Source organism: Balaenoptera ricei, chromosome 14 (assembly GCF_028023285.1).
Source record: "Balaenoptera ricei isolate mBalRic1 chromosome 14, mBalRic1.hap2, whole genome shotgun sequence".
NCBI classification, from domain to species: Eukaryota; Metazoa; Chordata; class Mammalia; order Artiodactyla; family Balaenopteridae; genus Balaenoptera; species Balaenoptera ricei.
The window spans coordinates 38746379-38763190 of record NC_082652.1 but is presented as its reverse complement, the minus strand read 5'-3'; the positions used below and the strand labels follow the sequence as shown (position 1 = coordinate 38763190).

The window sequence follows — 16812 nt, the reverse complement described above, 5'->3', positions numbered from 1 at the left end:
TTCCTCCCCACCCCCCAGCTTTATTAAGGTATATTTTACTTATCATAGAATATACCTAATTCAAGTGTACAGTTCAATGATTTCTAGTAACTTGATCAAGTGGTGCAACCATCACCATAAATCAGCTTTAGAACATTTTTATCCCCCAGCAAGAAACCTCATGCCCACTTTCAGTTAATTTTCATTCCCATCCCTTGCCCCAGGCAACCACTAATCTATTTCCTGTCTCTATAAATTTGCTTTTTCTGGACATTTCATATAAATGAAATCATATAATATGTGGTCTCTTCAGTCTAGTTTCTTTCACTTAGCATAATGTTTTTGTTTTGTTCTGTTTTTTGGCCGTAGCTTGAGGCATGTGGGATCTTAGTTCCCCGATCAGGGATCGAACCCAAGCCCCCTGCAGTGGAATCTCGGAGTTTCAACCACTGGGCTGCCAGGGAATTCCCAGCATAAAGTTTTTGAAGTTCATACACGATGTAGCATGTGTCAATAGTTTGTTCCTTATTATTGATGCATGGTGTTCCATTGTATGGATACACAATTTTGTCTATCCATTCACGAGTAGATTGACATTTAGGTTGTTTCCAGCTTTCAACTGTAATGAATAATGCTGCTATATGAACATTTGTATGTAAGTTTTTGTGAGGACACATGTCTTCATTTCTCCTGGGTAGATAGAAGTAATACCTTATTATGGTTTTGATTTGTATTTCCCTAACAGCTAATGATGTTGAGCATCTTTTCATGTGATTATTGGCCATTTGTGTATGTTCTCGGAAGAAATCTCTATTCCAAATCTTTTGCCCATGTTTTGATTGGATTGTCATCTTATGACTGAGTTGTAAGAGTTCTTTGTAAATTCTGGATACAAATCTTTTATTAAATATGCATTTTGCAAGTATTTTTCTAGTCCATCATTGTCTTTTCATTTTCTTAATGTTGCTTTTTGAAGTGTAAAAGTTTTGAATTTTGATGAGGTCAATGAAATTCACAAAAAGACAGTCTGTTCAATAGATGGTGCTGGGACAATTGGATATCCACATGCAAAAAGATGAATTTAGATGCTCACCTCACACCACACACAAAAATTAACTCAACATGACTCACAGACTTTAATGCAAGAGATAAAACAATAAAACTTTTAGACAAAAAACATGGAAGAGAAACTTTCAAGATCTTGGGTTAGGCAAAGGTTTTTTTCATCTATTCCTTTTTTCTTTTTTTCCTTTTTTTTTTGGCCATGCCACGCAGCTTCTGGGATCTTAGTTCCCCGACCAGGGATTGAACCTGGGCTCTCGGCAGTGAAAATGCAGAGTCCCAACGACTGGACCACCAAGGAATTCCCATTTTTTCATCTATTCTTGAATTCTTGTCCTTATTAAACACAATACATGTACGTGTATATGTTTGTATGTGGTATGTCTGTGTAATGTAGGTAGATAACTATGTAGCCACCTTCAATCACAAATCATAAAATATTTTACCAGGGTTGTTGGCTAAAATTTGAATTATCAATCACACAAATATGTTGAAAGAAAATATGCAAAATATAAGTGGCAAGCCAGCCAGAACAGAACATCCAGAGCTTGGCAGTTGGAATGTGAGACAAATCTGTGCAAATAGTAAATTAATCCCCTCTTCAAATACTTTGCAATGTGTGTACCTACATTTCAGGCTAAGAAATGTTGATTACAGGCAGTCACTGATTGTAGATTAAGAAGGCAATCTCCTACAGGAGGATGAATCTCTATCTGCTAAGAAGATGCTGCATACTCTAATCTTTGCAATGATATCATAGGCTAAGGTAAAATTCTTACAGTCTATTACTTTCAAAATACATAGGAAAATTATTGTTGAAGACTCCATAATTTGTCAAGAAGAAAGTTTTAGACACAAAGCTTTACTTTTAAAGGCACTATTTTCTATTAAATTCTCTGGATTGCACCTAAAAATAGGTAATTTCATGGTCAAATTACCATTCTCACCCCAACAAGGGATACACAAGAATACTGGCATAGCACTTGGCCACTTGTGTTCACTGTGAGTCAGTCAGTGTCTTGCCTGTGTCCCTTCGTGGCAACTGAAGGAGGCTTTGCTAAGCCTGAATCTTGAATTCCTCTATTCAGAGCAATATTCATTTTCAAAATATATTTCTGCATAATCAAAACTGCTTATTAACATTTCATTACTTCTTATTAAGATTTCAGTATCTTTTCATTTTTTTCAGGTACAACTGGTTATTTATATATATTCACCTCTCCCTCTTAGAAAAGGTAACATGTTTTATCCCTTATATGAGTGGTTTTTAAGTCATTGGAGCCAGTAGTCAAGTACTGGAACCCTGCCTTACAGCCTCTGACAAGGGTCTGAGAACATAATAAACACTTGGTAAGTTTTTGTTGGAATGAAGTAAATATTCATTACTAATACTGTAGTTTTTAAATTGTATTTCATTAGCCCCAAGTTCTAATGGCAGAAAATATACTACAGAATCAATCAAATTCTAAGAGAGACATCACTGTAATGAAAGCTAATCTTTCAATGCCAAGAGCCCAATACCAATTTTTTCTTTCTTCAGTACTTAGTGACATGATCTTCTCTCATTTATTCTAAACGAGAATTTAGAATATTCTCTTTCCTCTTAAATTACAGCCTCTATGTAAATCTCTCGAACAGTTTCAAAGTTAGACTTTTAAAATCCAGGATGAAGTGGATTTAGCTGAGTACAGACACATAGCAAGAAGTGCCCCAGATAAAGTTAGCTTTATTATCACTACAGTTGTTGTTAACATAGTCTAATAATCACTTCCATCGAAAATAAGTGCAAACGATTTACCAGCTCATTAAAATTTCATAAATTTGGAAGAGGATACTAAGTAGTGAAATGAATAAAGACAGCCTTTTTTTCAACTTGTTGTGGTTGAGTGGATACTGGCAAAGCACATATGCTATGAAGTTTGTGGGTAAAATAGCACTTCTCAAAAAACAAGTGAACTGAAAAAAAAATTCACAAATTCTTTTAAAATACTTTTCTTCTTACCTAAGATATAACCTAGACTGGTTCTGAGTAATTTTCTCAAATACTATCTGCAGTGATCTTTCCAGTTACAGCCCTCCAGCCTTTCAGCCACCTGGAAACATTAAGTCCCCCTGGAGTCTTATCCTGACCTGAGTTCAGGCCTCTATACTGGAGGAATTTTCAGAAGCTTTAGACTAGTAACTTATCTGCTCAGTATCAGATCAGCCACTCTGCTGATCCTGCTCCGATACTGTAACCTAGTTTCAGGCACATTAAAATTTTATCTGGTTATTTGTAACCAAGCTCCTATCTTGTACTACCTGAAACTAGGTCCTAGATTCTTCCTCTGCAATCCTTCGTCCTACTTTGGGACTTTACTTTGTATCCAAGTTGGTGTAATACTCCCTATACTGTTGAGCAAGCCTAGTTAGAGCCCTACTGTAGAATTCCAGTCTTCATGAATATGTCTCCAATACATGCCACCTGATGGCTATGATGCAGACTTCTCTCACATCTGTATTTCTACTTATTGCCTCCTGTCAGACTCCTCTAGAGACAGGCCCTATGCTTGAAATAAATTTCCTACCAACTGTCAGATCCTTTTTCCATGCCTTGCCTAGCATCGGCAGGGCTGTTGGGATTTGGGGTCCTGCTCCTCCACAGACTGATCCATCTCAATGCTGAGTTCTAATTCGAATAGTAACTCAATACCTCTATTTAAAAATACGTCTGTTCAAACCAGCCAACAGTAAGTTTAAAATGCCTCATTAAATACACATCTGCTGCTTGAAATTCCAAAAGAAAATACCCGATACCTGTCTGAATGAATCCTGATTTGTATCCATTAGTTGTGCCATTTTCTGGGGCCACGGTTGATGACACTGAAGAGTTTGGTTTAATAGAGTGGCAAATGGTAGAGGATTGTCGGCTTCTACATTCTAGAAAGGAGTAAGAATCACATTATGTAAGGAAAACAATATTCTGTTAAAACAGGTGAGGGAGACACAATCCATAAAATCTCTAAAATAAACTGCTGCTCCTCAAGTGGCAGCACTTTCTTTAATAGAGATCCCCCTTCCCCAACCTTGATTCCAACAGAATGTTCAAGCTGGTGAACACAGTTCGTCTTCCTAGAGCCAAATGTCATGTTTGGAAGGCAAAGAAATGGTTACAAAGAACAATTAGACTTTTGTTCCTCACAGATTAGTTCCCAGGAGAAAAATTACTCATAACCTATATAGTCATGTTAGTTTCATGGGTAATGCTGAGGTTAAAATATCAATAATTTATAAAAACCAAATAAGCTTTCAAGCACCAGTTAACCTTCTGTCCAGGATTGATTTACGTGTAGAACAGTAATCTAGAGTCCTTCTAGGCTGCCTTCAACCTTCTCTACTCAACCTTAATTTATGTCCAGAAATGGAAGCAAAGAAAATATTATACACAGAGGAGAAAAATTAGAAATTCTCAAATGCTTATTATTCTCAGTTCTTATTAGAGGAAATAGGTAGACAATATTCAAGGTACTTACTGATCACACAAAACTAAGCTTCATTTTAAATGAGCCAATATTACTTGAGGCTTTGGTGTAATATTTTAATAATACTTCGTACTGATTCAGGTAGATAGCAAATACTGTGACAACCTGTGTCACAGGTTTTCAGGGCTCTAACTTCCAACCAAATTATACTATATGTTGTACTATATTAGTCTTTAAAGGTAGTATGTGAAAAAGAAATATAAATGGTTGTAAATGACAAAGTTAATTATGTAAAAATGAAGAAGAATTCGTTTAGAGAATTTCCAAGAGAATTTCCAAGTTTATTGGTCCTTTAGAGAATTTCCAAGTTTATCGGATACATGCAAAAGTTAGAGGCAGTTTTCTATAACCTTCTATCGATGACCTTCCTTGAAGAGCTACTGTATTTTGACTGAAAAGGGTATCTCCATGTTATGTATATTATATGCAAATATGTAGTTTGATAGGTATGTACATATATACAATTCCATTTCCAAAATAGAATGGCTATAAATGTGAGGCTCCAGAAGCCACCCAGGGTCATTGTATCACAAACTATTTCACAAATGTTATTATTTACCAGAAAGGTGAATTGTCACTGAGCACTAAATAAGAACTTAAAAATATTTTATGCAACCAAAACAAAAGCTAAAAAAGGCAGGGAGGTGATACCTATCCTATTTTTACTCTTTTATTAGGGTTCACGACATTTAAAATGATTTTTCTAGAGGAAACTTCTTTAGACTTTATCAGGATAAAGAGTTATCTATAATTTACCACGCTTACGATTTAGTGGTCACAGCACTGATCACGGTCCTGATGACCCCTGGCTCAGAACATGTAGCCATTTCCCAAGGAGTTACATAATCTCTCCTCAAATGCAACCAGGAGTCATTATGGTGAAAGATTCAGAAACAAATCTTCAGTTGCAATTTGGATTTACTATGCTATTTTTCATGGTCAGGCCAAAATCTTGCACAAACAACAAATAGAAATATTAAAGACAATTATTCTATTGTCTTTAACAATATAATAATATTAATAATGGAGGGGAAATCTCAGCATCTAAGAAACTGCTCAAAAGAATAAGGATTAGATGTCCCACTGCATTAAACAATGTACAGAACTTGTGGCAAATCCTATCAACCACAAGATGATGTGACATTTTAACTGGATTCATTTTCAAAAATAAGTTTATTTTCTTCCTAACTGAAGAGAAACAAAACTTTGTCAACTTAATACTGCCTTTTCCCAGGTATTATGAAGAGAGCATTATTTATTCCAAAGTTTGCTTAGTTCTAATAGAAAAATGAAGACTCAAGAATTACCAAAGACCCTAAATAAAGTAGAAAGAGCATCTGACCAGGAAACTGACACTTTGAAGTCCTCTCTAAATGACAGAAGAGCTAGAAAGAGCCCATTTTTCCCCAAGAGCTGTATTCCACACCCCTAAGTGACAAATACAAGGAGAAATGCCCTTTCCCAAATTTCAATAGTTTCTGTTAAAAACAAAAAGGAGCAAGTCAAATAACCTGCCAGAGGGCTTTACATTTTTGGATTGTTTTCTGAACTTGAGATATTTATCTATTCCAAACCTGGATTCTGAACCCCGTATAGGTCACTTGTCAATACCATCGTAACATCCACATTCCCTTCCCATTCCCTCCCAGAAGTTGACGCTACCTTTCCAGCAGATAAGAGGTCCCTTCGACAGTACACCCTGGGAGCTTCTGACTAGGTAGTACTTTAAGTGCTTCTGCTTCTTTGGCTGGGTGGTGAGCTTCAAGTTTATGTGGTTGGAAAATTCCGTGAAATACCGAAATCCTCTTTCTCCACAGCCGATACAGTTTCCAGAAAACCCTAAAAGGAAGAAAAACAAAGTTACTGGCGGCCTTGTATGTTGTTACAATACTTTCACATATAAAAAACATAGAAATATTCACCCTTTGGCTTGACAACTTCCTAATTTTGAGGAAATAATTCAAAGGAAAAAAACATGTACAACAATTTAGCAGTTATTTTATAACAGTGAAAGACTGAAAATAATTTTTAAATGCTCTAAAAGGATAACGGTTAAGGAAATAGAATAGATAGTATCATATGGTAGAATTTATATAGTTAACATAAAAAATACGAAAAATTCTGGTTCTAGAGATATCTATTATTTCTTCCTTACGTATTCCCTTCTTAACCTACTGCCTCTGGTTCTCCACCCTACCCACCATGTGGACTTAACTCCATAGCCACAGTGGATTAGACTGAGGACCAATATTTGACCCAATCTAGGATAGTCAGAGTCTCTCTCCTGGAACGCTGAAATAAATACAAAAAGAATCAGTCAGATGGTACTGGACCCTGGATATGTAAGGTTTTGTAAAACTGGAACCCAAGTCAGGGCTATGCCATCTAGGGTGTGGGAGAGAGCAAACTGAGAATAGTGAAGAGGAAGCTGGTCTCCAGATAGGAGAGCACGAACAGAGATGTATAAACTCAGGGCATTGTCAGCTTCCTAGTTTCTATGAGATCTAGGGAACACAAGTTCCCTAAGGGTCCCATTTCTTCTCTGTTCAACCCCTCTTTATTCAAACTAGCTCATTATTCCTTAGACTTAACATCCAAACAATTCTCACTCAGATTAATCAAACAAAATAAGACTTTCAGTGATCTTCTTGGAACAGAGGACATGGAAAGAAGAAGAAATTGAGAAGGCTGGGAGGATGAGAGGTCATGCTTTGCTTGATTGGAAATCAACTTTTCAATCTCCCTTATTACATAGAAGAAAAGTGGACAGTAAGAGAGTGAGTTCTTCTGGTTGTGAGTTATGAGGACATAACATATGTATGGTCATATTGGCAAATAAGGGCATTCCAAATTTCATAAACACAATATCTCGATATACAAATAACTAACTGAAAATAAATTCACTTATGGAATAATACACTCTTTTAAAACCACCAAACCAACCTGTTTTATAATTAACAAAGATATATAAGGAGAGTAGAGAAAGACCATGAGGATTAAAGACAAAATATCTCACAATGTCCCAATCTCAGGATGCTGACAATCAATTCAGAACATTTAGAAATGGGCATTCCAATTTATTATTATTTATTCAATATTTTTTTATTGAGCACCTAACCTATATGCCAAGCATTTTGCTAAACACTGGAAAAACAGTGGTGAACAAGAGATAGTCCCAACTTCTGGTCAGTTACATAAAATCAGTAATTCTATATAATTAGCTTATTACCATCACTTTATAGAAATATAAATATCAATATAATTTCATAAGTTATTTAAAACATATTCAGAGATGGATTGCATTTGAGAGCATTTGGCTATTTGTCTAATACCTTGGAGCTGTAGGCCAAAAAAAGAAAGATGTCAATGACTGCCTAGTTCACCAAATTCCTAAAGCCAACCATCCATCTAACCATTCATCCACCCATCCACCCGTCCACACATCCATGAATGCATGCATCCATCCACTAATCCATGCATCTATCCACCTGTCCATCCATCCATCCAACAAATATCTGTACTCTACTATGTGCTAGGCACTATTTCAGGTACCAGGTTTTTAGCACTGAACAAGGAAGACAAAACCACTGCCTCCACGGAACTTACTTTCTGATGTGATCATTATGCCTTGATAGAAAATTGGCTGACCTATGAGGCAGATGCAACATACCCAAAACACAATAAAACTAAGAACCTTCATCTGAAATAGAGACAGTGCCAAAAAATGAGGCTTATCTGATAGGTCCAAGTAGTTCATCAAAGATTAATGTGAGAATTAGAATTAACAAATTACTGGGGTTAGATTTTATCTTTTATCTTTTCCTCTACCTGTTTTCTGAGGTGAAAAGCAAGACTTGAGTATGAAGAGGGAGAAAATCAATGGATCTGGATAATCTTCAAAGAAGAGAAACTTCACATTAATGATGAGAATTAACAATATAAAAGAGTAAGAACTTTAGAGTCCATTTTTAAAACTCTGTATAGTTTCTGTATTAACTTTGGTTCACGAGAGATTTTATCTGCTCAAAGTTCTTGCTGTCACTATCACAATAAATAATATCTCTTACAGCCAAATTACCTTTCTAGTTTTTCTAGCAATCAGGTCTTCGAATTGCATGGCAGATTTGGGGCATATGTGTGGCCAAGTGATCAATTTACTTTAAACTCAATTCCCCCCCAGTCTTTGGAATCTGTATAATTTATATAAAAATTTAGACAAATTGATATTGGAGTCCACAGGGATTCTAGAATATTTTAAGCTTAAAAAATTTTCCCACTATATCTTTTTAAAATTTTATTTGTTTGTATTTTTTATTTTTTTTGGCCACACCGTGCGGCTTGTCGGATCTTAGTTCCCCAACCAGGGGTCGAACCCAGGCCCTCCTCAGTGAAAGTGCGGAGTCCTAACCACTGGACCACCAGGGAATTCCCCCCACTATATCTTAATGCATACTAAAATCAACCATCATAAGTAAGAACTGTTAGATGAATATTAACTTTTTGACAATAGAGTAATGAACATATAAAAATCTCATTGTGCTTGTTCAAGAGAAAACTTTTATCATTTTATTGTACTACACTTTCACTTGGAGAAGTGGTTAATAAAAAATTATTAACAAAGTTCCATGTCTATAAGGGTATTTAATAAATATGACAGAATGGCAGAATAATTACCATTTAAAGAGCAAGGACTATATGCCAGGCACTGTGCTATTGGGTACCTTATAAACATCATCCGTTTGATCTTTATGATCCTGCCAGGTGGGCATTATTGGCGCCTTTATATAGATGAGGAATCTGAAACTTCAAGAAGATAAGTAGCTTGCCCAAATTCTTAAAGTGCTAACTAGAAAATCTGGGATTTAAACCCAGTTCCAATTCCAAAGCCCAGGCTCTTTGGTTTCATATTCCCAATTACAAAGGATTATAAAATCTATTATTCTGATGGTGTTTTCTGTGTGAGTCCCATGACGTATTCTAAGAGGATTCCTCTAGTCATGAAGAATCATTGAGCAAAAAGACATTATAAGAGATTTTTCTATGTCTGCAGTCAGAGCCACATATGAACTGTTCCATTCGATAAAACTTTGATGCTTTTAAAGTGCTAAAAAGAAGTTTCCCAAAGTTGTTCTACCAGAGCCAACTAGGTTCTTAGCTCTGTGATGGAAAAGACTATGTCTTATCATTCTTGTGCCCACATATCATAACCTAACGTGATTTTTGGAACAAATACTGTTGAATGAATGAATGAACAAACGAATCCTTGGATCTTCTTTGTTAATTTAGTCCAATGTATAAACTTTACCGTTAGGTGTCTATATTAAACCATCTGCTCAATTTCACTGAAAGAAAAAAAATGGATATTTTAACAAATGAGAGCCTATGAAAATGAAAATTACCACTTCTTTTCCTATGAACCAAGAGAAGGCTTTGAACTGTAGTTTAAGGAACGTTTATTAACCATGTGCAGGATCACTTTCTGACTCAAGATATTGACCTATGTATTTCTACACTTTCTGATGATGCTTTATAACTAGGAAGACTGCATCAAGCTAAACAAACACACAGCTCACTGTAAATACAATTCTTTGCCCTCTTCTTTTTTCTTCGTTTTTACTGATATTCGTGCTGAGGACATGTATCTGATTCTATCTACAGTAACAAATTCTGAGAAACAAAAGCAACTCCAGAGAAACACAGCAGCAAAAAAAAGTAACAAACCTCACATGCCCTCTTCTTTCTTTCTTCCTTCCTTCCTTCCTTCCTTCCTTCCTTCCTTCCTCCCTTCCTTCCTTTTTCTTTAGGCCACGCCACATGGCAGTCATGTGGGATCTTAGTTCCCCAACCAGGGATCGAACCTGTGCCTCCTGCAGTGGAAGCGAAGAATCTTAACCACTGGGCTGCCAGGGAAGTCCTTACATGCTCTCTTATTTGCCTTTTTAATTATTAAAAGTTAATTTAAGGGGTTTGAATCAAGATGGCAGAGTAAAAGGATGTGGAGCTCACCTCCCCCCATGAACACATCAAAAATACAAATACATGTGGGACAATTCTCACTGAAAACTAACTGGAAACTGGCAGGACTCCTGTACAACCAAGGCTGTAGCGATCAGGTCGAGACCTGTGCCCCTAGAAGAAGACTCAGAGAAAAATAGAGATTATGCGGGTGGACACCCACCCTGTGGAGTGAGTGGTCTGAGCCACAGATTGGATGCCCCGGTCCTGGGGTTTTACGTGGAGGAGACAATCCGACTTGGCTGGTTGGAGGGCCACTGAGACAAACAGGAGGGCTGAGGGAAGCCTAGACTACGCTCATAAGGAGTGTGCACGCTGGCTTGCCCCCAAGCAAGGTGGAGAGAGGTCTGCTCTAGCAGCGGCCAGGTTTCTCACAACCACCTTGCCATGTACCCCAGTCCAAGCTGAGCGAAAGCTCTGGTGCTGCTCACTCCATGTCACAGTGTGGCACAGTGTGGGATGTAGAGGTGACCTGGTGCCACAGTGGCGTCTGAGTGGGGTGGTAGCAGCCATCACTTACTCAAGCAGCACGTCAGAAGTGTTCCAGATCTCTGACACAGCTGTTCCACCATAGCCCATCCCCTGATACACACTGAGACTCCACGTGGGTCCCACTTGCACTGCAGAGCCTGGGGGCAGTGACCAGCTGTGAGGGACAAAGGGGACTTGCCCCAGAGGCTGCATTTGAGTGGAGCTGCAGACAACTGCACAGGCAGTGCATCAGACCTCTGTCTGTGGCCGACATGAGCCAAGAGCCTGCACAGGCCCCACTTGCTTCAGCACTCCACCCCTCTGGGGCAAGGGTCCCCATGCAGGGAGAGGAAAAAACACACACTTAAAGGGAACAGAGCCAGCATGAGCCCGACCCTCAGGGTTTCTGCTCCAGCAACTTGGGGTCAGACTCTGCCCCTGATATAGTGGTGATGGCCACCAAGCAGAGGGGAAGCCCTGTCTCACACCCAACTTCAGCTCTAGCCCCTCCATCTCCAGCCCCACCTCCTACCTATGTGACAGCTGCCAGCACACCCTGAGAAAGGATGTGACTTGCATCCACATCAAATCCAGCTCTCCCAGCAAAGGCATAGGCCACATGCAGTCTGTATAGGGATGCTCCCACATAAGGACACCCCTTCAAGACTGAAATAAGTAACTGTTTCACCTGAATTCATAGAGGCAGAGAAAGCTGAGCAAAACAAAAAGACAGAGGAACTACTCTCTATTGAAAGAGCAAGAGTAAACCCCCCAAAAAATAAACAACAAGACAGAAATAAACAATTTACCAGATAAAGAATTCAAAGCATTGGTAACAAAAATATTAACTGAATTAGGGAAAAGAATTGATGTACACAGTAAACACTTTAACAAGGAACTAGAAAATATAAAAAAGACCCAATCAGAAATAAAGAACTCAATAGCAGAAATAAAAAACACACTAGAAGGAATGAATAGGAGACTAAGATACAGAAGAACGCATAAGTGATCTGGAAGATAGAGTAATGGAAATCACACAATCAGAACAGCAAAAAAGAAAAACAAATTTTAAAAAATGAAAACAATTTAAGACATCTCTAGGATATAATTAAGCATACCAACATTGTCATTATAGGGGTCCCAGAAGGAGAAGAGAGAAGGGGATCAAAAATGTATTTGAGGAAATTATGAGAGAAAACTTCTCAAACCTGAAGATGGAAACAGATATCCAGCTTCAGGAAGCACAGAGAGTCCAAAAAATGATGAACCCAAACAGACCCACAGCAAGACATGTAATTAATATGACCAAAGTTAAAGATAGAGAATTCTAAAGGCAGCAAGAGAAAAACAAAGAGTCATATACAAGGGAATCCCCATAAGGCTGTCAGATGACTTCTCTGTAGAAACTTCACAGGCTAGAAGGAAGTGGCATAATATATTCAAAGTGCTGCAAGGGAAAAACCTGCAACCTAGGATACCAGCAAGAATATCATTTGGAATAGAAGGAGAGATAAAGAACTGCTTAGACAAGCAAAAACTAAAAGAGTTTGTCAATACTGAACCTACCCTAAAAGAAATGTTAAAGGGTCTTCTCTAAGTAGAAAAGAAGTAAAAATCTATAGAAAATGGAAAATCCCACTAGGAAAGGCAAATATATAGTAAGAACTGAGGATCAACCACTTAAATAAGCCAATACAAAGATTAAAAGACAAAAAATTGTAAAAACTGTAACTACAATAAATGGTTAAGGGATAAACACATGAAGATGTAAAATATGACATTAAAAACACAAAATGTGGGGGAGGGGGGTAAAAAAAGTAGATCTTTTAGAATATGTTTGAATTTAAATGACGACCAGTTTAAAACAGTAGCTATACTTATAGGTCAACATATATGAACCCAATGGTAACCACAAATCAGAAACCTACTAGAGATACACAAAAACTGAAAAGAAAGGAACTACTGAAGAAAATCATCAAACCACAAGGGAAGAAACAAAAAGAAGAAGAAATGAACAGAGAAGAACTGCAAAGACAACCAGAAAACAAGTAATAAAACGGCAATAAGTACGTATCTATCAATCATTACTTTAAATGTCAATGGACTAAATGCTCCAGTCCAAAGACATAGGGTAAAAAAATAATAATAACAAGAGCCAAACTTATAGTAATAGAGAGTAGAATGGTGGTTACCAGAGGCTAGGGTGTGGGGGGAAAGGGCAGATTAAAAAAATAAGGAAAAATGGTGGTTGTCAGGGGTTAGAGGTAGGGGGTAATGGGGAGTTAGTGTTTAATGGGTACAGAGTTTCAGTTTTGCAGGATGGAAAGGGTTCTGTGGTTGGATGGTGGTGATGCTTGCACAGCAAGATGAATGTACTTAATACCACTGAACTGTACACTTAAAATGGTTAAGGCGGTACATTTTATGTTATGTGTATTTTACCACAATAAAAAATTGGACACACAAAAAAGACATAGGGTGACTCACTGGATTAAAAAATAAGACCTTTTTATATGCTGCTTACAAGAGACTCATTTCAGAGCTAAAGACACACACAGAGTTTAAGTGAGGGGATGAAAAAAGATATTTCAGCAAACAAAACTGACAAGAAAGCAGGGGTAGTAATACTTACATCAGACAAAATAGACTTTAATACAAAGGCTATAACACACAAAAGACAAAGAAGGGCATAATATAATAAAAGGATCAATACAAGAGGAGGATATTACACTATTTAACATATATGCACCCAATACAGGAGCACCTAAATATATAAAGAAAATACTAACAGACATAAAAGGAGAAATTGACAATAACACAGTAATAGTAAGGGACTTTAACACCCCACTTACATCAATGGACAGACCATCCAGACAGAAAATCAATAAGGCAACACAACAGACCAGTTGGACTTAGTAGATATCTACAGGACATTACATCCAAAAACAGCGTAGTACAAATTCTTTTCAAGTGAACATGGAATGTTCTCCAGGAAAGATCACATGCTAGGCCACAAAACAAGTCTCAACTAGTTTAAGAGGACAGAAATTATATCAAGCATTTTTTTCCCAAGCACAACAGTATAAAACTAGAAATCAATTACAAATAGAAAAATGGGAAAAGAACAAACACATAGAGACTAAACAACATGCTACTAAAAACCAATGGGTCAATGAAGAAATCAAAGAGGAAATCAGAAAATACCTCAAGACAAATGAAAGTGGAAACACAGCAATGCAAAATCTATGGGATGCAGCAAAAGCAGTTCTAATAGAGAAGTTTATGGCAATACAGGCCTTCCTCAAGAAACAAGAAACATGTGAAATAAACAACCTAACCTACCACCAAAAGGAATTAGAACAAACAAAGCCCAAAATCAGCAGAAGGAAGGAAATAATAAGGATCAGAAAGAAAGAAATAATACAGAGATTTTAAAAAACAATAGAAAAGATCAATGAAACCCAGGAGCTGTTTTTTTTGAAAAGATAAGCAAAATTGATAAACCGTTAGCCAGGCTCACCAAGAAGAAAAGAGGACACAAATAAACAAAATAAGAAATGAAAAAGGAGAAATAACAACTGATACCACAGAGATACAAAAAAAGCCATAAGAGAATACTACAAATAGTTATACACCAACAAACTGCACAACCTAGAAGAAATGGACAAATTTCTAAAAACATACAATCTGCCAAGACTGAATCAAGAAGAAATAGATGATTTGAACAGACTGATCACTAGCAGTGAAATTGAATTTGTAATAAGAAAACTACCAGCAAACAAAAGTCCAGGACTGGACAGCTTCACATGGGAATTCTACCAAACATATAAAGAAGAGCTAATACCTATCCTTCTCAAACTATTCCAAAAATCGAAAAGGATGGAACACTCCCCAAATTCATTCTATGAGGCCACCATTACCCTGATGCCAAAACCAGACAAGACATTATAAAAAAAAGAAAATTACAGGCCAATATCTTTGATTAATACAGATGCAAAAATCCTGAACAAAGTATTAGCAAACTGAATCCAACAATATATAAAAAGGATCATACACCATGATCAAGTTGGATTTATTCCAGGGATGAAAGGATGGTTCAATATTTGCAAATCAATCAATATGATACACCACATTAACAAAGGAAGGATACAAATCACATGATCATCTCTGTAGATACAGAAAAAGCAATTGACAAAATTCAACATCCATTCATGATAAAAACTCTCATCAAAATGGGTACAGAGGGAACATATCTCAACACAATAAAGGCCATTTATGACAAATCCACAGCTAACATCATATTCAAGGGTGAAAAGCTGAAAGCCTTTCCTCTAAATTCAGGAACAAGACAAAGATGCCCACTCTTGCCACTACTAGTATCGAAAGACCTAGCCGCAGCAATCAGACAAGACAAAGAAATAAATTCAAATTGGAAGAGAAGAAGTCAAACTGTCACTATTTACAGATGACATACTTTTTATAGAAAAACCAAGTCTCTACCCCAAAACTATTAGAGCTAATAAACAAATTCAGCAAAGTTGCAGGATACAGATTAACATACAGAAATGTGTTGCTTTTCTATACACCAATAATGAATTATCAGAAAGAGAGAGTGAAAAATAATCTCATTTAAGAGCACATCAAAAAGAATAAAATACCTGGGAATAAACTCAACCAAGGAAATGAAAAACTTATACTCTGAAAACTATAAAACACTGATGAATGAAACTGAAGATGATACAAAGAAATGGAAAGATATCCCATGCTCTTGGATTGGAAGAATTAATATTGTTTAAATGGCCATACTACTGAAAGCAATCTACAGATTTAATGCAATCTCTATCAAAATACCCATGACATTTTTCACAGAATTAGAACAAATAATCCTAAAATTCATATGGGACCACAAAAGACCCTGAGTTGCCAAAACAGTCTTGAGAAAAAAGAACAAAGCTGGAGGTATCACCCTCACAGACTTCAGACTCTACAACAAAGCTACAGTAATCAGAACAGCATGGTACTGGCACATAGACACATAGATCAATGGAACAGAATAGACAGCCCACACCTAGGTTAATTAATCTATGACAAAGGAGGCAAGAATATGCAATGGAGAAAAGACAGTCTCTTCAATAAGAGATGCTAGGAAAACTGGACAGCTACATGTAAAACAATGAGATTAGAACATTTCCTCACACCATGTATAAAAATAAAATCAAAATGGATTAAAGACCTAAATGTAAGACCTAAAACCTAAAACTCCTAGAAGAGAATGTAGGCAGAGCACTCCGACATAAATCGTAGCAATATTTTTTTTGGATCTGTCTCTTAAGGCAAAAGAAATAAAAGCAAATATAAACAAATGGGACAAATGGGACCTAATTAAATTTAAAAGCTTTTGCACAGCAAAGGAAACCAAAAACAAAATGAAAAGACATTCCTATGGAATGGGAGAAAATATTTGCAAATGATATTACCAAAAGGGGTTACTATCCAAAATACATAAACAGCTCGTACAACTCAGTATCAAAAAAACAAACCACCCAATCAAAAAATGGGCAGAAGACCTGAATAGACATTTTTGCAAAGAAGACATACAGATGGCTAATAGGCACATGAAGAGATGCTCAACACTGATGATTATTACAGAAACGCAAATCAAGACAACAATGATATCATATCACACCTGTCAGAACGGCTATCATCAAAAAGTCTACAAATAACAAATGTTGGTGAGGACGTGGAGAAAAGGAAACCCTTGTAC

General features: G+C 36.8%; 1 protein-coding gene across 16 annotated transcripts in view; it reads right to left on the bottom strand.

Annotated features, from left to right (window-relative positions):
• The window catches only part of GREB1L (GREB1 like retinoic acid receptor coactivator), a 264851-nt gene that overhangs the window by 97082 nt on the left and 150957 nt on the right, over window positions 1-16812 (bottom strand). For all 16 annotated transcript variants that reach the window (XR_009497387.1, XM_059895623.1, XM_059895621.1 and 13 more), the window contains 2 exons: window positions 6225-6401; window positions 3838-3960 (listed from right to left, as the gene is read on the bottom strand). Coding sequence is in view for 15 of the 16 variants with exons in the window: in XM_059895623.1 (XP_059751606.1) it covers window positions 3838-3960; window positions 6225-6401 (300 nt within the window). In the remaining variant the exon portion in view is untranslated. The remainder of the gene's footprint in view (window positions 1-3837; window positions 3961-6224; window positions 6402-16812) is intronic.